Source organism: Budorcas taxicolor, chromosome 1 (genome assembly GCF_023091745.1).
Source record: "Budorcas taxicolor isolate Tak-1 chromosome 1, Takin1.1, whole genome shotgun sequence".
Lineage (NCBI taxonomy): Eukaryota > Metazoa > Chordata > Mammalia > Artiodactyla > Bovidae > Budorcas > Budorcas taxicolor.
The window spans coordinates 4157929-4178217 of record NC_068910.1 but is presented as its reverse complement, the minus strand read 5'-3'; the positions used below and the strand labels follow the sequence as shown (position 1 = coordinate 4178217).

The window sequence follows — 20289 nt, the reverse complement described above, 5'->3', positions numbered from 1 at the left end:
TAAATGGACGTATGCAGTTTAGAGCCGTGTTGTTCAAGGGTCAGCTGTCCGAGCAGCGCTCTTCTACATTTTCTCCATACACCTTTACGGACCGATGCCTTTATTCTATGCTTACTTTCCAAGGAGTATGCTTGCACAGCCTGTGTTTGTTCTAATGGTGGTCCTTCGTTTGTAGGTCAACGTGCGGAATGGAATGAGCTTGCATGACTGCCTTATGAAAGCTCTCAAGGTGAGGGGCCTGCAACCAGAGTGCTGTGCAGTGTTCAGACTTCTCCACGAACACAAGGGGTAAGAGCTTGGAAGTCAGCCAGGTCTTCCTTCACACTAGTAAGGATCTCCTAGCTTCAGATCATAACTCTTTTCCATTAAACAAAAACAAGTACTTGCTTCCTATTGAATAGTGAATATTTGAAGATCTTGTAAAGAGACAGCTTAGAAAAGTAAGATACCAAGAACTTGAAAATTTTGCTTAAATATCACATTGGAAAATAAAATACATGTTAGGTGTTGGATACTGTTTCCACAGAAGGAAGCAGTAATGTCAGATGGTATGTTTTTTGAGAGCAAGGCTTTTGTGTTTGCTGTAAGGCAGTTAACAGAATGGGGACTCAGAAAGTGTTTGCCTTATTTATAGTTAAAGAATGTTGTCTGTAAGAGAGAAACTTTTACAATTCACTCATTTTTATTCAGTTCTACTAAATCCCAGCAGTTTGACAGACACAGGGGTAAAAGATGTAGGAGAATTTGCCTCAGGGATTATCCATATAACATGCTATTTCTAATGATGGTGGAAAGATAGAGACATCACCTCACAGTCGAGGAGTAATAATAAATACCCTGGAGGATCAGAGCTGTCTGTGACCATTGGTTACCTGTTATCTTCCCCCCCAGAAATCTGGGGTGATACCTTAACTTTCCGTTCTTTTTTTGCTTGCATGTTTTATTTTTCAAGGTACTCCCTAGTTTGAGAGAGGAGCCTAGGGAATGAGTCTGCTCAGAAGGGTGAGCATAAAGTCATCTGTTGATGATGCTCCTTTCAGCTTCGGAGGCTTTTTGCTGAAGTGCAAATCTTTGAAGCAGATGCCAGCTCTGTCTGGTACAATTGTGGGTTGGTCCCCAAGCTCGTACATAGAGCTCCTTAGAGACTGGGGTGCTGAGATGGTGGGGGGGTTGGTGCTTGAGCCCCCTGGGTCTCCAGGTGCGTTTGTTTGGAGCCATCCTCAGTTCTCCCTTGGGTGGAGAGCACCTGAGGGCTGATCAGAAAACAGCACGACCCTCACCTTCGCCACTACGGCGAACTGGGGTCAGGTTGGGTTTCCTGTACCCTGTCCAGGGAACCGTACTAAGGAGTGGATTGTCTCCTGTTCAATAGTCAGAGAGATGGCTCTGAGGGCTTCTTGTGGGTGAAGGGAGAGGCTTGCGTGGTGCCGTGGACGCGGTGTCCTCTTCCTGTCCCGGGCCGCCTTCCTTCAGGAGGTGGGCCGATGGACTGCGTAGGACACGGGAAAGGAGCTGGGGGTTCATTTCCACTGACAAGTACCTGCTTGTATGTCTCATGTAGGCACAGAAAGAATAGTTTCAGAGTAAATATTAAGACACTTAATGTCTTTCCTCAGTTTTATATTTATAGACGATAAACAGTTCTACAGAGTTGAGCCCATTATTAATAGAAAAAGTGCATTTTATTTGTGATTCCTTTCTACCTATTTATTTTTAAAAGTGAAATAGGCTAGTGAAGATTAAATTTTGCTACTCTCACAATATTTTTAACCCGTTTTACAGGATTTTTATAGGATTCTAATGTTTAAAGATGTCTCCAGTTTATTGCAGATTTTCTTTATTATGAGATTGTTTTATTGCATTGTTTAAAGAAAACTTTATTCTAAGAGTACCCATTTGGAGTCTTACTGACCTAGATTCCAAATAGGCCCTTAAACTCTGTGTAGCCTTGAGCCAACTCACCTTCTTAGAGCCCCAGTTCTCTTATTTTTAAGATGGAGGTAAGAATGCCTGCTTTATGGATTTGTTGTATGAATTAAATGTTAGTGTTGTGTATGGGGCTTTAAGTTTTATGTTTATGTAGCATGAGCTAAATGGTATTTATTGTTTATTGGTATTCAACTCTTTTACCTTGTTTAAATATTTCCCTTTTGTGTTATGGTTTTAAAAATCCTCTTTAGTAAAAAAGCACGGTTAGATTGGAATACTGATGCTGCCTCATTGATCGGAGAGGAACTTCAAGTGGATTTCCTGGATCATGTTCCCCTCACAACACACAACTTTGTAAGTGGCGGATCTCTTCTCTCTTTGTGGTATGTTGGGTGCTTTGGCTGGCACAGTAGGAATTTCTCAGAGATAATAAGCATGTATGTTGTTGGATTGTTTAAAGCTATGCTATTATTGTTTACAGTAAAAGCAGTTTAGGTTTCACTAGATCACAGATGTACCTCAGTTTCTGTGTATGAATTTTATTACAGATGTTGGAAGTGTGATTCTCCATTGTAATAAAACCTCGTGGGGGCCGAGGAGGAAATTGTCTTTTATTCAGCATAATTTACTCACCTGTGTTCTTGTTGCAGGCTCGGAAAACCTTCCTGAAGCTTGCCTTCTGTGACATCTGTCAGAAGTTCTTGCTAAATGGATTTAGATGTCAGACTTGTGGCTACAAGTTTCACGAGCATTGTAGCACCAAAGTACCCACTATGTGTGTGGACTGGAGTAATATCAGACAGCTCTTGTAAGGCATTGTTCTTTTTTCAAAGAATATAAGGGGATAGGGAGGTATAAACCCCCTTGGGGGATGCATATTGTATATTTGACAGGTCTGGGTTTTAGACTTTCTAAGTGAATTATCATGATCTGGAAATGATCTCCTTTAGAAATCTGACAGTTCTGAAATTAGTTAAGTTTTAGTTTGGCTTGTATACAACTTTCTAAAACGAGCTGGGAGGATTGTCAACTAGAGATTGATATAGTGTGATTCTGTAAGATAAAGAGCACAGTGACATGGACAGCCCCCAGGGTTACTAGGTTGCTAGGAGACACTCCTCTGTGTTGTATTAAGTAATGCCGAAGAGGCCTCTTCTTCAGAGAGGGAGTAGTTGGTATGGTTGGTGCTGTTTTCTTCTCCTCAAACTAGGGAAAACATTAGTCTTGAAATGATTTTACAGTAAACCTTAAACACATATATCTCTCTGACGACAAGCTGGTTACTCAAATATATTCCACATAGACAAACTATTTTTTTTAGCAAGGTTTAAAGAAGCACTCCAGAGCATCTCTCAAAACCTGTGGACAGGGATAGGAAACGTCGGAGTTGCGCTTCACCCCTTTCTGAGGGCACCAGAAAGATGAGGGGCGTGTCACCATTAAGCCACCGTGGGGGCATCTGTTTGCTTTCGTGGCAGTCACATGTAGCTTTTGCAGAGAGAACTTTGTAAGTGGCCCAGACTTTGGAGTCCAGCAGACACTGGTCAGAATCTCACTGTTGCATTAACTAACTGTTATTACTTCTGAGCTTTGGCTCACTCATCTGTAAAAGGAGGCATTCCCCTGGCTGCAGCATTCTTGTGAGCCTTATGGGAGAGAACGCATGAGCTTTCTAGTCACTGAGTGCTCATCTCATGGAGGGAAGATGCCCAATTGATGTGAATATCACTTTTTTCTATGTATGACTTTTGGTGCTAATGGTGATCTGTCCTTTCATACTTCAGTCTTACCATTTGTGCATTTCTGAGACAGAATGTTTCCAGAAAAGCTATATGATTTAGGTTACAAAGTGCCCTACTATATATAGATTAAAAAAAAACAACCCATTATTTTGATGTAGTTGGACATTAGGCCAGTATTTCCTAGAACTGCACGCTAGAGACTCTGTTCATTGGCAGGTCAAGATTGTTCGCGTTCTGTAGTCATTAGGCCAGTCACTTAGGTTGGTAGTCCATTGGTGGACTCCCCAGGTGGCTCAGTGGTAAAGAATCCATCTGCGATGCAGGAGACCTGGGTTTGATCCCTGGAGAAGGGAATGGCTACCCACTCCAGTATTGCCTGGAGAATTCCAAGGATAGAGGAGCCTGGCGGGCCACAGTCTGTAGGGTTGCAAAGAGTTGGACGTGATTTGAGCTACTTAAACAACTTACTCTGCTGCTACTGCTAAGTCGCTTCAGTCGTGTCTGACTCTGTGCGACCCCGTAGACAGCAGCCCACCAGGCTCCCCCGTCCCTGGGATTCTCCAGGCAAGAACACTGGAGTGGGCTGCCATTTCCTTCTCCAATGCATGAAAGTGAAAAGTGAAAGCGAAGTCGCTCAGTCGTGTCCGACCCTTAGTGACCCCACGGACTGCAGCCTACGAGGCTCCTCCATCCACAGGAGTTTCCAGGCAAGAGCACTGGAGTGGGGTGCCATTTCCTTCTCCAATGAATGTGGTTGGCTCTCATCATAACTGACATGCCCATCCACGTCCCCTCCAAACTGCCCACAGTAGAAAGGAAAAGACTGAAACCCAGAGAGAGAAAGTGACCGCCGCTCTGAGGGGCTCCTGAGTCTCCTACCTGGCTTCAACTCTGAGGCCTCATTGTTGATCAGGGGCTGCTGAGCTGCTGTGTCTGAATCCTCTTCCCCTCTGGGATCCTGTGGCCCAGCGGACGTGAGCAACAAGAAATAGCTGGCCAGCAACTTACTCTGGGTAGCCTAAAATGGTCCAGGAAAGTGTGACTAGGAGAAGCTGAGTTTGGAAGGCCAAGCAGGCTGACTGTAAAATCACTATCACAAGTCTGTAAACCAGCCTTTCTCTGATTTCATTTAGATTGTTCCCAAATTCCACTGTTGGTGATGGCGGGGTCCCAGCGCTGCCTTCTTTGACGATGCGTCGGATGCGAGAGTCTGTTTCCCGGATACCTCCTGGGTACTTTGCACCTACTGCTTTTATGGGAAGTTGTACTGGGGCAGATGGAATTGAAAGTGTGAACACATAGGACAGGAGTTCCCTTGGGTTCCCTTCTCTTTCCATGTAAACTGTGCAGCTTCTGTGGAACTCAGCATTGGTGTTAAAGCAAAATGTAGAACTTTCCTTTTGTAGTCCTTTAGTTCTTAAATTCTGGAAAGTGAATACAATTAATTCTGGTATTCTGGCGTGTTCGTTATATCTCATTTGTGTGTTTTGCTTTTGTATTTTTTATTGAAATGTAATTGCTTTACAGTGTTGTGTTACTTTCTCCTCTGCAGTGAAGTAAATCAGCTGTATGTATACAGGTGTCCCCTCCCTCTCCCACCCCAGCCCTCTAGGCTGTCATTTCACTGAGCTGAGCTCCCTGCACGGTACAGCAGCGGCCCTCTAGCTATCTGTTTTACACACGGTAGTGGATACATGTCAGTCCGAATCTCCCAGTTCATCACAGCCTCCCCTTCCCTCACTGTGTCTGCAAATCATTTCTCTACGTCTGTGTCTCTAGGGCTGCCCTGCAGATAGATTCTTTGGAGCCGTGATTCCAGATTCCATATATATGCATCAGTAGTTGACATTTGTTTTTCTCTTTCTGACTTACTCTGTATGACAGACTGAAGATCCGTCCACATCTCTACAGATGATCCTGTTTTTTCCCTTTTCTGGCTGACTGAGATTCTCTTGTCTACACGTACCACATCTCCTCTCTCCGTTCACTACATTTCAAAGACTTTGAGATTTGCCTTTGTCAGTATGCAGTGAGCCTCAGGGGAAGGGTCCCAAAATGATATACAGTGATTCAATAAAAGTAAAACCCTCGACTTTGAAATACTATGGCCTTGCATTGCTAAAACCATGATGTTTAATAAACTGCTATCTTGAAAAAATCTAATTAGATTTTTAATATAAAAAATCCATTTTAATGTGCCTGTAAGTTTGCACATAATCTGTCTTTACTCTGTTTTCCAACTTTAAAATCAGAGTTTTGTTGAGTTCACATGCCTCACTCAGTTTTACACATGAATTTCGAACCTAAAATAATTCTACATCTTTGCCTCAAATAATCTGACTTAATTTATATGTAGTCATATAATATTTAATGGCCTTTGTAAAACTAACATAGAAATTATTCAGGGCAGCATATCTTAGAATAAGGAATTTGTATTGAAATGATACTTGGATGTATTAGTGTATGACCTTATTTTTCTTGATAATTTGAAAAGCATGTCTTTCTGAAAAACTGTACTTGCTTCTGAATATTTAGATAGAAGAAGCCAGGCCTCTGAGGCCATTCATGTTGAATTGCCTGGAAAGGCAGTTTTTCAAGGCCATGAAATAATTTCTCTTGAAAAACTCTTTCATCCCTTGAATTCATGCATGGTGCTAACCTTGTCTGAACAAAACTCAGAGTAACCTTTTGAGCAAATGACAGTGTTACGCTGAATGCATGGGTAAAAGAAGCCAGTGATAAATGTCAGAGGTATGCAGATCTGAAAATCAAAGTCATTGTAATTGATTTTGTGAGCTGTTTATGGGGAGACGATGCCCATGAGTAAAGTGCTACTTGTGTGCAGGCACACTGGGCAGGTCTAAGATGGTTAGAAATCTTCCTTCAGGTTTTCTCATTTAGTCTCGAAATGAACCTGGGAAAGTTCAGCTAGCTTAATTGTAGAGGGTAGTGTTGAGATGGTCTAAAATTTTGGAGTATTCTGTAGACGTGATTTATTGAAGTATCATTTCTTTTTACATGAATTCTGAGCACATATGTTATTTCCTTTTTAAAAATTTGCATGCAGAGGCACCTCAACAGAAGAAAAATTTTAAGTGGTGCATATTTAGATTGACAAAAGAAAGGAATACCTTTGTCGAAGGTCATAGCGTAAGTAGGGTTTGCCCCGAGAATGTTAATGAAGTAAGTAGTTGAAAGATTTTTCCATTCCAGAGGCCTGAGTGTCAACCGTGGACTTTTGTTTCTCCTTGTTGCCTAGTTCCCAGCACAGATACTCCACACCCCATGCTTTCACATTCAGCACCTCCAGCCCCTCCTCTGAAGGCTCCCTCTCCCAGAGGCAGAGGTCGACGTCCACGCCAAACGTGCACATGGTCAGCGCCGCTCTGCCCGTGGACAGCAGGATGATCGAGGTAACGGCCTGCGGGTGGAGGCAGGAGTCAGCCCTCGGGTGGGTTGACAGTTGTGTCCGAGAGGTTTGGGTTTCTAACCTGGTAAGGAATGTTGCAGCAGTTTCTGAGGCCCTTGGACTTTCTGAATTTTTTATTCACTATATCCTCAGACTAGCTTAATAATCCTGTTGGTATATCATTCAAATGGAGAACTGAAATTTCCTGAAAAGATGTTAATATTTGAGCTCATTGTTTCCAGGTTAGATATGAAGAGAATTTCAGTGAACTGGTGGATAAGTTAGAATAGAGAGTCCTGTTGTTTTGGAGGGGGAGTGGGGAAAAGGAAATAACAGTGATGGAGGGCTGTGAACTCTTTGAAAGACTTGTGTTTTATTTAGAAATAAAAGGGTGGAGGCCTAAGATTTTAATAAGCAAGTATTTAGGGATATATGAAAGTGCCCAAAGCTAGTGTTTTCAAACTGCTGCTTTTTCTTTGCTTTGCTTTATGGTATGTTCTATTTGTTTGGTTTGCTTTCTGGTTCATCTTTATTAACAACTGAATACACTTAAAATACTTCCTTTGTTCTTTATTCTTCTTATTTCTCATTGCTTTGGACTAGAATAACAGCCTGAATGCTTCTCCCAGGGCGTGGTCCAGACGATTTTGTGTGAGGGGAAGAGTAGGTATTCTTCTTCATGCCTTTGCTTTCTTGTAAACTAACAGGATTTCTTAGACTGTCAGACAGTAGACTATCAAAAATGAGACAATCACTGCATTTTATATTTCTCATCAGACTTGCTTTCATGTTTTCTTTTTTGGCAGCAGCGTATTTAGGAGTTTAAAAAAATACCAGTTTCTCAGGTGGGATTTTGAGTCTAAGGGTATTAAAAATTGTTCTTTAAAAATAATTTTCAACCGGAGACTAATGCTAGTTTATTTACTTCATGTTGGACACCGTCAGGATCCTGTTACATTTTGTTTAGAAACACAGTGTGTCTGCTTGGTTGGTACACCCTGGAAACCCTGTGATAAGAGGTTTCTTAGAATCAGACAGCTGTGCCCTGTCTGCCTCCTGAATTGGTCCTTGAAAAACCTCAGGGCCACCTGCGCCCTCAGACCCAGCTCACCATGCTCAGACCTCAAGTCATTCCTAACATACTTGTCCTTTGAATGTGGGGTCTAAACTGGTCACTTTGGGGCTCTTCGGTCATGACACGATTATTGTGAGGTTGTGTGTATGCAGACTATGAATCTTATTATTTTATTGTGATGAGCCAGTTTATACCAGTAATATGGCCAGTAGTATACCAGTTTTCTTCTGATATATAATCTGTTCTTGTATAAACACTATATTATAGTTGGAGAGAACAGCAAATGTGAAAATTCTTGAATTGTAGGATAACTGGCACATCTGTTGTGCTTAATCCTGTCTGTACTTCAGAAGCAGAGCAAAATTTTGACTCCTGCATTTTAAAAATTTGACTCAGCATTTTTAAAGTACACTGTCTTGCTTGGTATAAACCATCTTAGTTCTCTTTAATATTTAGATTTCAAGATGACAGGTCAATCCAGCTGTAGAAATTAGCACAGAAAAAACAGGGAAGAAAATTACTGTGGCATTAAGAAAAAAATCCTAATGCATGGGGTATATAATTCTGGTCAATAAAAATACATTGTGCCATGCTTTGACTGAAAACAATAGATTAGTTGAATAATAAAACTACAGCTGGTAAATATCTACTGAAATTCAGGTTTTTTTTGGATAAAGGATTGTCCACCTGGCAGTCATCTTGTCATTCTTAAAAGCATGCAGATTCCTAGATTTCCCACCTTTTCTCCCAGACATTCTTAGATCAATTCTGCTGGTGGAGGGGCTTGGGAATCTGTGTTCTTACATACCTCTCCAGGTAATTCTGAAGACTGACCAATTTGGGGAACCCTGGAACCAAGCTTTATTGGTAAACTCTGAAGATGGGGCTGCCAATGTTGCGGGGCTTGGCCTGTGATTTCTCTCATCTCTTGTAAAGATACCACAGAGTGCAAGCATTTTGATAATAATTCTGTGAAAAAAGTATCTGTGGTTACACAAGGAAAACAGAGTAGGACTTCCAAGAAAAATATCCTTTTCAAGGATATGGGGATGAAGTGGTTTTATACTGTTGTTATTTATATACTCCAAGTGAGCTTTTTATAAAATGAGGATTTAGGCCTCATGGGAGAGCCCTGTGATTTAAACTGTTCCAACTGAACAGTTTCTAATAAATTCTAAAGGTAACCTTTGCCCTCTCACCTGAGTAGAATGTGGCTCATTTCCGAGCGCACCCACAGGGTCTAAGGAACACTTTGTGATGAGTGCGCTCCTGGCTGAGGTCCTTGGGTGGTATTTTTAGTTCCGTTTCTTCCACCTGCTGGTTGTGTGGCCCTTGCCACACCCCTTTGCCTGTTTCCATAAGCTTTCTTATATGTAAAAAGTAGGTTTCAGACTAGGGGATTTATGGTTCTCCCAGCTTTCCATGATTTTAGGCTTGGATAAAGTATGTAGTCATGGGGCTTACCCTTCGCAAGTCTAACTCCTAGGGGAGTAAGAGTGAACTGGGCACTGAATCCCTTGCTAAAAAATATTATTATTCTCTTCTTTTGAGCTTCAGTGGAGCAAGATCCCCAACCATTGGAAATCTCTCAGCTTGATAGTGACTCTGTTAGCCTCCCTTTAAAGAGTGCCAGTCTGCTGTGTGCATTGCTTTCTTCAGAGAAATAAGAATGTCATGTCCATCGTGTATGAGAAACTAGTGTCAGTCCTCCTAGTATGTGATAACAGTCCTGGAGATACTGGCCACAGACATTTGATGAATTGAATCGAAGAAACGTTAGTGTATGTAATTAGACCTTCTGTGATTTAGAGATTTTATAATCTCTTTTGCTCTTGTAAATCCTTATCCTCCCTCTCCCTCCCCTAGAGAACATCTTTTCTAGGGCAGAAATTGACACTTTCCTTTTCTGTTTCAGGATGCAATTCGAAGTCACAGTGAATCAGGTACTTGCTTAAGTCATTTAGCAGATAGTAATGGGCTCTTTCTCTTTATGCTGTTGTATATTCTGTTGGCTTATCCATGAGTGGATCCTGTTTGTCTTGTCTATTAAGGCTCCCCTTCAGCCTTGTCCAGCAGCCCCAACAATCTGAGCCCGACAGGCTGGTCACAGCCCAAAACCCCTGCGCCTGCGCAGAGAGAGCGGGCGCCAGGCTCCAGCACCCAGGAGAAGAACAAAATTGTGAGTGTGCCCACAGCACCCCCTGCATGTCCGGGTTCAGCAAGAGAAGCCTAGTCAGAAATGGGGATGCCAAGCGAACATGTGACACGTGTCAGTGCTGATTTTCGCATGCTTGCACCAGAAAACTTGCTGGTTTGTTGCAAGGCAGGGCACAACTAAAGTCGCATTTTCTCGACTGACAAAAACTAGACTTACAGCTAATAGGCATTTTTGAAAGATCTGGGAATGGATGGAGTTGGGTTGATCCTTTCTTTGACACCCTCATGAAACAGAGTTTTAACCATTCATGGAACATATTAATGATCTGTGCTTGCTTTAGAGGCCTCGTGGACAGAGAGATTCGAGCTATTACTGGGAGATAGAAGCCAGTGAAGTGATGCTGTCCACTCGGATTGGATCAGGCTCCTTCGGGACTGTTTATAAGGGCAAGTGGCATGGTAAGTTTGGCACCCCCCCTGCCCCCGCCAACTACCAGGGTGAAGTCCTGTTTCAATCCAGAGAGGGCCAGGCAGGCTCCTAGCAGCACTGTCCAAGGTTACCTATTCTGTCTCAGTGACATTGCACACTGTTCTTTGTAAGACTCAACAATCTATAATTGGTACAAAAAAGTTTTCAGGATAACTTCAAATCGGTGAACAAGGGTTGAACACTATAGTCAAATGTCACAGTCTCTTCTTTCTTATAAATTGACTAGATAGTGTGAACCTGGGAGGGACATGCTTTGAAGCTCCTTAAATGTGTTTAAGAGTCTGTTAGGCTCATGCATTCCAGCAAGTTAAAACTGACAAGGCCCTTAGAGATTTTACATGCAGAAAAGCAAGGTCTCAAGAAGGGGAACTGGCACACCCATGGTCAGACAGTCAGCACAGTAAAGCCTGGAGCCTAAGGCAGAATTTCTTTGCTCTGCCCTGGAATTGGTTGTGGGAACCTCTGTCAGACAGGAATGCACAGACTGTATTCTTGAATCTGTATGGAGTTGATGTTCTTATTTGAATGGAAATACTTCGTCACTTGGAAGAAACTTTCTATTTTAAGGTCTGTAGCCACAGCTTCTTTATTTTGGCAACACGCTTAACATTTCTCTGTCAGGTTTTTATTGCCTCTGCCTTCAGAATGTCAGCAGATAAGAGTATTTTCTTGAAAATGCTACATGTTCCCCAAAGGACATCTCTCCTAAATTCAGATTTTAATAAAACAAAAAGGCAAGCAAGCAGACCACCAAAAGCCCCACAAAACCACACACAGAATCTAGAGTGCCTGCATTTCTACTTTGGATGCCACCGTATTTATCTTTACACATAAGTGGACAAAGGCTGAGAGAAGTCATGAGCATAAAATGCGTTGGAGCATTAAGATTCAACTTAACAACTGAGAAACACTGGCAGCATTGCGAGTAGCGTATTCATTAACCTATGGGTTTTCCTCTTATAACTAACCATCTGACAAGTCTCTGGTTCTTTGTAAGAACTGAGAAAGGACTGAATGTTTGTAAATTACGTGAAGGGGGATTCAGGTCACCACGAAATTATGCTATTGCTGAATATTTTGTAAATAGATGTCATAAATGTTTTGGTGATCCCTTAGAAAAGAAAAACACAATTTTGTGAGATAAGAGTGCTTATATTTGAGACAGCAAGCCTGTAAGTAATTGCAGGAAGTGGAGCAGAAAATGCTTCTTTTAATGCTTCCATTAGGAGCATTTTATCATTTTTATACATTTTAAAGCCTCTGCCAAAAGCCAGTTACATGCAGTTTAAATGTTGCCCAAATTTAAACCTCCTCCGATTGAGCACTTTTATTGGGGGTTCATAAGTTTTAGAGCATTAGATTTGCCATAGTACTGCCTTTGAGATTGTAGATTTTCTCTTAGTTGTGAGCTTGTAGATTACTGTAAGGAGGTATATTGCGCTAGTGTTACTTCCATAAAGACAACCGTTAGAATGTGGATAACATCTAATGCTTTTAATTCTAATTTTTCTGAGTTAAGAGTCTCAAAAGTCAGAGGAGTGAGGAGCCGTGGACTTTTAGGTCAGCCTCTCAGAAAGCAAGCTGTGGTCTGCAAATGAAGATGAAGAAGGAGGAGAGGGTCAAGGAAGCCATGATTTCAAGAGTGAATGTTTCATGCTATGCTTGCTTCCTTTTTGCCTCCCCCCCCCCCATGCTTTTCTGATTCCTATATATAAAATATAATGTTTTATTCGATTCCTTAAAAATTATAGCTGTTTTGGTGATTTTTAAATGCTTTTTATTTTTCCCAGCTGCAGAACAAAAATAAAAAAACAGAAAAGGTCTTAAAGCAGCCAAGGTGGAGGCCTCAGATCCGTGAACGGAGCCTACTGACTTCACATACAGAAGAGACTCTTTGGGCCCGAGAGCCGAGTCTCCTTTTGAGTGTGAATTTGGCGTCTCCTAATTGCAAAAATGCATTAAAAACGATAAAGACAGCAGCTGAAGCTCTCTGACTGTTAGCAGGGTCAGTCTCTCAGGGCGAGAAGAGGTAGCAGATCCCCAGACCGAGGACACTCAGGGGCCCCATGTGAGGCCTGCAGCTGGTGGAGCCATGCGTGGGGCCCCCAGCCCCACCTCAGGCTGAGGCTCATGTTGACTGAGTCAGTATGAAGAGGAGGAGTGGGGTTCAGTCTGTTTCTGTTCGAGAAAGCAGGGTTGTGTACAGTAAGTTTTAGGCAATCCCAGATGATTAAAACAGGGAAGGTAATTGAAGTATAAAAAGGTAAAAATAAAAATTAAAAAAAAAAAACCCACTTGAGATTCATCAGTGATGGCAGCTCTTTCTTCTTCAGTGGTGGATGAATCATACCAGCTCAGTGTCTTATTGAAACTGTGATAACCAGTAGCAGTGTATCTTAGAGCTTGTACCACGTTTGCCTCTGACATTACTGTGGAGGGGAAGTGAGACGTTCTTGGTTTAGTAGCGCCTGCGTCACGTGGTCACTCAACAGTGGCGCTGAGCCTGCTGCACGGAGCGCTGAGAGGGCGACGCTGAGTGGTCCTGATGCGCCGGGCCCCGTGGGCCATCTCAGTGCCCGCTGTTCCCTGTCAGAGGCTATGCCCGCTTCCAGCTCCAGAGCTTCAGACAGACAGCTTTTCAGTTCATGACTTGGCTTGCTGACCAGTGCCTCTTAGAATCCACTCATTTCTTCAGCCAGTGTTTCCTGAGCATTCTTCTAATACCAAGCATTTCTCTTAGGGCTAGGACTGAAGCCCTGAGCAAAATGGATACAAATTCTTTCTCTTACGGAGTTAATATTCTGGTGGGGATAATAACCAAGGAAAGTCCAGCAGATGGTGTGTGCTGAGCGCTCAGGAGGAACTTGGAAGAAGGCGGGTGAGGAGTGGCAGGCCTGGTTCCCTGCATTTAGTTGATGGGTCAGTGGGGAGTCCGTGAGGGAAGCAGCAGAGGTGGAGTGGGCTGCACCCCGGGCCTGTCTCAGGGACCCCAGGAGCTCTGAGGGGCTGCTGGGGAGGCGCGAGGGAGAGGCTGGGGCAGTGGGGTCAGGCTGTGGCCTGTGAGGGCCCGGAGAGATCCTCGTCTCACTAGGTGCAGCGGGCATCCCGGACTCTGCCCGGCCTTCGGGAGGTTGCCCAGCCTTGGCCTAACGACCAGTGACGGGAGCTTCTGAGTGACCTGAAAACTCAGCCTTGCTCTGGGCGGTTCCCACCAGCAGAGAGCCTTTCTATATGGGAGTTGAAATTGGTTTTCCTGTCTTGTTTGGCCATTGTTCTCAGCAAACTGGATCCCTGTGATGGCCTCCTTGGGGGTGCTGTGACCCAGACTGTAGTCTTAACGCACAGTCCGCTGGCAGAACTGCTAACCTGAGCTGGCGGGCCTCTGGGTCCCGTCTCCCCATCAGTGACGGGCACGACCTGGGGAGTAGGGTTTGGACTTAAGAGAGAGTGATGGTGGAACAGAGAACAGATGACTGCTTTAACAGGAGTCCGTCTTGTTCCCAGCTCCAGAAAGTAGAGGCTAGAGGGGGAGGGTGCCAGCTGAGCTCAGGTCAGGGGACGTTGCTGGGGCAGCTGTGGCTGCTGCTGCCCTCTCTGCAGTTGCCGTGCTGATCAGTCCACAGCAGGACTGCGTGTGCCCGTGTGTCCGGGACTACATGTGCCCATGTGCCCGGAGGAGAGCCGTGAGGGGGCAGGGCGTGCCCGACCAGGCTCAGCGCGGGGAGTGGTTCCCCCGAGGGGCGGCCAGCCTTGCCCGGCTCTCTCCCGCATCCTCCCCAGCCTGGCCCTTTGCGTCCCGCCCCGGCCGGCCCTGGCCCCGGCCGTGCCTCTCGGCTGACTGCTGCGTTGAGCCGGTTCACCTTCACTGGGTTCTGGCCTCTGTCCCTTCCAGCCCTCCGTCAGCTCTGCCTGCGCCGAGCTGGGCCTGCTGCAGGCTCCCCCAGCCCCCTCCTGGCCTGCAGGCGTCGCAGCACACGCTAGCGTTTCCCTCGCCTCTCTCTCCTCCCCATCACCTCACTGCTCCTGGTGTTCCTCGTCCAGAACTGCCTCTTGCCTTGGCTGACCTCCCATCTCCCTCCGAAGACCGCCACCCTGAAGACCGCCACCCTCTCTCCCGGCATACTCGCTCCTCTCTGGGTCAGCACGCTCACCTGCGTTCTGTCTTGGCTCGGATGCTCCAGAATGGACAGTTACCCAGAAGGCTCTTGTCCGTTTGTCCGTCATCAGAACTTGGGGTCGGGGCCGCACGGTTCACCAGCTCCATCTGCCCAGGTAGAAGGCAGCTCTGAACACAGAGTGCATCTCTGCCGTCCACAGGCGGCCTGGGCCCTCCGCAAATTCATGTGGCAGGAAATTGGTTAAGAACCAGTGTGGAAGCTGCTGTTAGGTGATTTTATTTTCACATGATGCAGAGATTGCAGGGCAGCAGTCAGTCCGTCATGAGAACCATCTCTCTACCATTTGGTGCCCCCCGAAGTGAAATGAGTGCCCCAGTAGAGGTGCCGGGGTGCTGCGGGCACGGGCTCAGGATGCGGGGGAACTCGGTCACCTCCGGGGTGCCGCTGAGCTGGAATCCTCTGTCTGATCGCTTTTCCTGAAAGCTGACGTCCCTGTAGGTCTTCAGGCGGTTTGTCATCAGCACTGTTACTGAAAGTGGCTTCTAAATCAGCCGTACCTATAAAATAGAGTTGCTCTGTGGGTGTTTCTGAAATTACATGAAGAGTGATTGACAGTATGTTAGTTATAAGTACAGCTGTTGGACTGGGGTTCTAGCCTGGCTCTGGCTTTTTGGGCAATGCTACCGTGGCCAACTGGCCGAGCCCCTGCATTGCTTATAGGGTGAGGTCAGCAGTGCTAGCGGGAGAAGGCAGCTGAGGATTGGAGCAGTGCCGCCCCTTGAAGGCAGCGTGCAGGCTTAGTGAGTGGTCAGGGGTCGTTGAGAGGATCGGTTTCTAATGGGATTGAAGGCAGAGGAGCTTCATTACAATGCAGATCTTTGAATCTGTGCAAGGAGCATCTGGGCCGTCACTGGCCCGCTTCTGGGCACCAGCCTCTGGCCTCGGAGACTCAGCATCTGCTGGGCGGTTCACACCCTGCTGCCCTCATCCTTATGGGCCCAGCTTGTGACGGTCACCTCACCACCGGGGATGCCAGGCTTGACAGGAACAGCTGAAACTGAGCCGGTTCAGGGCCTTGGGGTGGAATTTTAAGGATCGTAGTATAACCTATTTTTTTTCCAGCCACTTGAATAATTGAGAAATTGGCGCAGTATGTGTCCTGTGCAGGTCTGTGATCTTTGAATAAGGGATTTACTATCTCTTAGACGAGTGTGCGTGAAAAGTGAAGTGAAGGTCCGTCAGCTGCACTGACTGCACACTCATTCGCAGGAGACGTTGCAGTGAAGGTTCTGAAGGTTGCCGACCCCACGCCAGAGCAGTTCCAGGCCTTCAGGAACGAGGTGGCTGTCCTCCGGTGAGTGGAGAGCGGGCCTCTGTGGAGCTGCGGAGGGGCGGGCGGGACCTGCCTCTGGGGGCGTGCTCCTGTGCAGCTCCCCTTCAAGTGGAAAGGAGTGGAACCTTCTTCCAGCTCCTGTGCTCATTAGGCCTTGAGAAGAGCCGCTCTGATGGCACCGCCCTCCCACTGCCTCAGCCTCTGGGCTTACCACTGCAACAGCTCAGGTTCTGTTGCTGGGTTTTGGTTTGACATAGGGAGAAATAGGTTCTATTTTCACATTTATTTCCAAGAACTCTTTATAGCCAAATGGCCTTAATTTGGACTTCAAAACCATTAGCTTTTCAGTCTTTGTGGAGTCCCTGATTAAACTCAGGACTAGGCTGAGTGGATGGTCCCCGCAGATGCAGGGTCCCTGTGACCCCTGTGGGGAGCTTGTTGGGTCTGTGCTGCTGGGAGGGGACGCCTTCTCTGCCGTCCAGGCCGGCACCCGGGCGGCCGCCCTGCTAGCCCAGAGCAGCGGCTGTGTGGGTGCAGTCCGCCATGCTTGCTTTGTGAGCCCCGGGATTGTAAGCGCGGCGGTGTCGGTAGCACACCAGCTGCGCTCGGGGGCAGGATGCACCTCCCTGTCTGCAGAAGCGCAGAGCCTTTTGTCCCCCCCCCCCCCCCACCCCCCCCAGCAAAACCCGGCACGTGAACATCCTGCTCTTCATGGGGTACATGACGAAGGACAACCTGGCGATAGTGACGCAGTGGTGCGAGGGCAGCAGCCTCTACAAGCACCTGCACGTCCAGGAGACCAAGTTCCAGATGTTCCAGCTGATCGACATTGCCCGGCAGACGGCTCAGGGAATGGAGTGAGTGGATGGCTTGACGAGTAGGAGGTCTGGGGTCCATGCACCTTGTCCCTAAATCAAAACCAAGATTAGGGAAAGCTCAGTCTGTTAAGTGGATTCTGTGATATTTTTGCATAGCTGGAAGTGAACCTGTGGGGTGGACTGAAAGAATGAGAATGTCAGGTTTCTTGCCTGAGCTATCTACCTGCTTAGAGCTCAGATTCAGGTTCCAGCTGCTGCCCTCAGAGTTCAGCCAGACACCCCAGAACAGAGTGGGCCGGCAGCTTCTGGGGGGCACCATGCCTCTGAGGTGTAGCCGTCCAGTGTGGTTTATCCACCTGAGGGTTTATCAGATGTCACTTGTCTGATAATTTACATCACCGACTTGATGGACATGAATTTGAGTGAACTCTGGGAGATGGAGATCAAAAGGGAGGCCTGGTGTGCTGCGATTCATGGGGTCGCAAAGAGTCGGACATGACTGAGCGACTCAACTGAGCTGCAGTTGTGCTTGCAAGTGGTTTATAAAATCTCCTGTCGTGCTTGTAAAATTCATACAGAATTTGCATGGTATACATTTTCAGAAATGACTAGTGACTCGTTTTATTCAGAGTTGTGCAGACATTACCACTATCCAATTTTAGAACATTTTCAAGATTAATTAGATGGAAGTCTTTTGTGTCTGGCTTCTTTCCCTTGGCATGTTTTTGAGGCGTTCATCTATGTTGCAGTGTGTTAGTACTGTAGTCCTTTCTGTGGCTGAAGAACAGTCGGCTGTACAGATACGGTTTTACTTGTTTATCAGCTGATGGACATCTGGGTTGTCAGAATTACCTTTTGAATAAAACGGATGCTAAAAGACAACCCTGTTTGTGCTGTGGCCTTGCTTTCAGGTCTGAGTCCTAACAGGGACCACGCTGAACCAGGGCAGGACCAGTACCCATACTGGGGTGGCCAAAAAGTTCAGTTAGGCTTTTCTGTAAGATGCAACCAAATAAATAACTGAACTAACATTTTGGCCAACCCCATAACTCCTCACCTGGGAGTCAGGCCTTCCAAGTGGTTTGCTTCTTTGATGTAATTTGAAGGAAGCTGCTTTTTACCAATGTCTCTCAAACTGGTTTTAATAGATTTATTTTCCCTTCACAGCTATTTGCATGCAAAGAACATCATCCACAGAGACATGAAATCCAATAGTATCCTTTGGTGGTAGTTTCATCAGACTGCTCAGTTCTAAATTTAGAAGACTTCTAAAGTTTACCTCAGCAAAAGTGAGTTTGGAAAGAGTTCCACCAAAGTTGAGATACTTGTTTTGGTTATACTTGAAACAGGCCTAATTTAGAATGTTATTTATTAATAAATCTGAGTGGGGGGAAGGGGCCTTTTGTCTCATGTTTATTTCTGGTTTGTGGATTATATCTGGTCAGAAAGTAGATGTAAGTCGAAAGTTACAAGATTTTTAGAATTATTACTTGAAATTGTTTTTCTTGAATGTACAGAAATGGTTTCCTTAGAGATGACTGTTGGAATCAGCCCTTTTCTGACTGGAATGTGCTTTTGCAGAAGGGGAGTGAATAAAGGCGGTTCTCGTGCGGTAGGCGTGGAGTAGACAAGCTGCATACCTGCCTCCCGCCCCCCGCCTCTCAGAGGAGCAGCTTTGCAGCCAGCTTTGCTCCTGGCCGGTGGGGGGCACAGCAGTTGTGTTGGGCTGGAATTTGGGATGTGACCTACTTGGGGCATGTGTCTGAGGCAGGAAGTACCTGTAAAGTGGTGGGTTTGGGGGCTAACACATCACACCGCGAAAGCAGACACCCGATTCTAAGGAGGTACGGATTACTGGGCATCAGCAGATCGCATGCGTCGGCCTTAAGCCGCCTACTTTACCCGGAACAGAGGCAAGTTTGGTTCTGATTTTGAAGTCACCGCGGTACCTGTTCTCATGGGAAATGTCTGAAGGCAGACAGCACTCAGGACTGAGGTGTTTCTCTTGGTCATGGGAGGGCGAGGTGCAGGCCGAGCTCGCAGTCGTGGGGTGTGAGGCCCTGCAGGCTGTGGGGAGCCCCAGCTGCCCGTGAGTGCAGCGGGAGGGATAGGGCTGCCCGGGCCCCTCGCTCTGGTCCCCTCAGCAGCACCACAGGTCCAGCGCAGGGAAGGCCGAGAGGTGGTGCCAGGGGGAACTTGGGGCGGCTTTTCAGGAGGAACGGGACCGTCCTTCTAAACTAGCGTCCTTAACGAGCATTGAGATATATTTCTCCACGAAGGCCTAACGGTGAAAATCGGCGATTTTGGATTGGCCACGGTGAAGTCGCGCTGGAGTGGTTCTCAGCAGGTCGAGCAGCCCACCGGCTCCATCCTGTGGATGGTGAGGTGGCTCGGCACCCACGGCGGGTGGGGGGCTGGGGGGCCGGGTGCAAACTCCAGGCCAAGCCCAGAGCACCTCCATGCTGTCCTGTGCCGGCAGCTCCCGGGCATTACGGGCTTCCTGGAGGGAGCTGGCCGCACAGCACGGCGTGGAGTTGGGTGGCGGGGGTGCTGGTTTCATGTCGGGCTCTGAGCTCATGGATCTGAGTGTGGGAGCCCTTGGGGATGAGCAGCCGCGGGGCTTTCTGAGGACAGGACAGGCACACTCAGCCCCAGGACAGACAGCCTGGCTCCTGGACGGCTGGGGCGCCCAGTGACAGATGCACTTGGTTCTGTAGGCCCCAGAGGTGATCCGGATGCAGGATAATAACCCGTTCAGCTTCCAGTCTGACGTCTACTCCTACGGCATCGTGCTGTATGAGCTCATGACGGGGGAGCTCCCTTACTCCCACATCAACAACCGCGACCAGGTGCGTCCCCGGCGCCCACCTGCTGGCTCTGGGAAGCCGGGCCGCCATCTGAGCGGCAGGGTTAGAGGCGCTCTGCTCACTGCCTGCCCTCCCTTGCTGCTTCCCCAGATCATCTTCATGGTGGGCCGCGGGTACGCCTCCCCAGACCTCAGCAAGCTGTACAAGAACTGCCCCAAAGCCATGAAGAGGCTGGTAGCCGACTGTGTGAAGAAAGTGAAGGAAGAGAGGCCTCTTTTTCCCCAGGTAAGGCTAGGTCCAGGCGCTCGAGCACGTTAGAGTGGGTCTGATGCTAGGAGGGATTGGGGGCAGGAGAAGGGGACGACAGAGGATGAGATGGGTGGATGGCATCACTGACTCGATGGACGCGAG

At 46.8% G+C, this 20289-nt stretch overlaps 1 protein-coding gene across 2 annotated transcripts in view; it reads left to right on the top strand.

The window, feature by feature from the left end:
• Positions 1-20289, top strand: part of RAF1 (Raf-1 proto-oncogene, serine/threonine kinase) — a 74367-nt gene that overhangs the window by 52876 nt on the left and 1202 nt on the right. The window contains exons 3-17 of one of the 2 annotated variants that reach the window (XM_052635749.1): positions 176-288; positions 2181-2283; positions 2580-2737; positions 4805-4903; positions 6931-7084; positions 7684-7743; positions 10071-10098; positions 10207-10334; positions 10654-10771; positions 16190-16274; positions 16934-17110; positions 18239-18285; positions 19333-19451; positions 19789-19920; positions 20029-20163. In XM_052635749.1, the coding sequence (XP_052491709.1) occupies positions 176-288; positions 2181-2283; positions 2580-2737; positions 4805-4903; positions 6931-7084; positions 7684-7743; positions 10071-10098; positions 10207-10334; positions 10654-10771; positions 16190-16274; positions 16934-17110; positions 18239-18285; positions 19333-19451; positions 19789-19920; positions 20029-20163 (1656 nt within the window). The remainder of the gene's footprint in view (positions 1-175; positions 289-2180; positions 2284-2579; positions 2738-4804; positions 4904-6930; positions 7085-7683; positions 7744-10070; positions 10099-10206; positions 10335-10653; positions 10772-16189; positions 16275-16933; positions 17111-18238; positions 18286-19332; positions 19452-19788; positions 19921-20028; positions 20164-20289) is intronic. The other variant, XM_052635757.1, reaches the window with a different exon arrangement.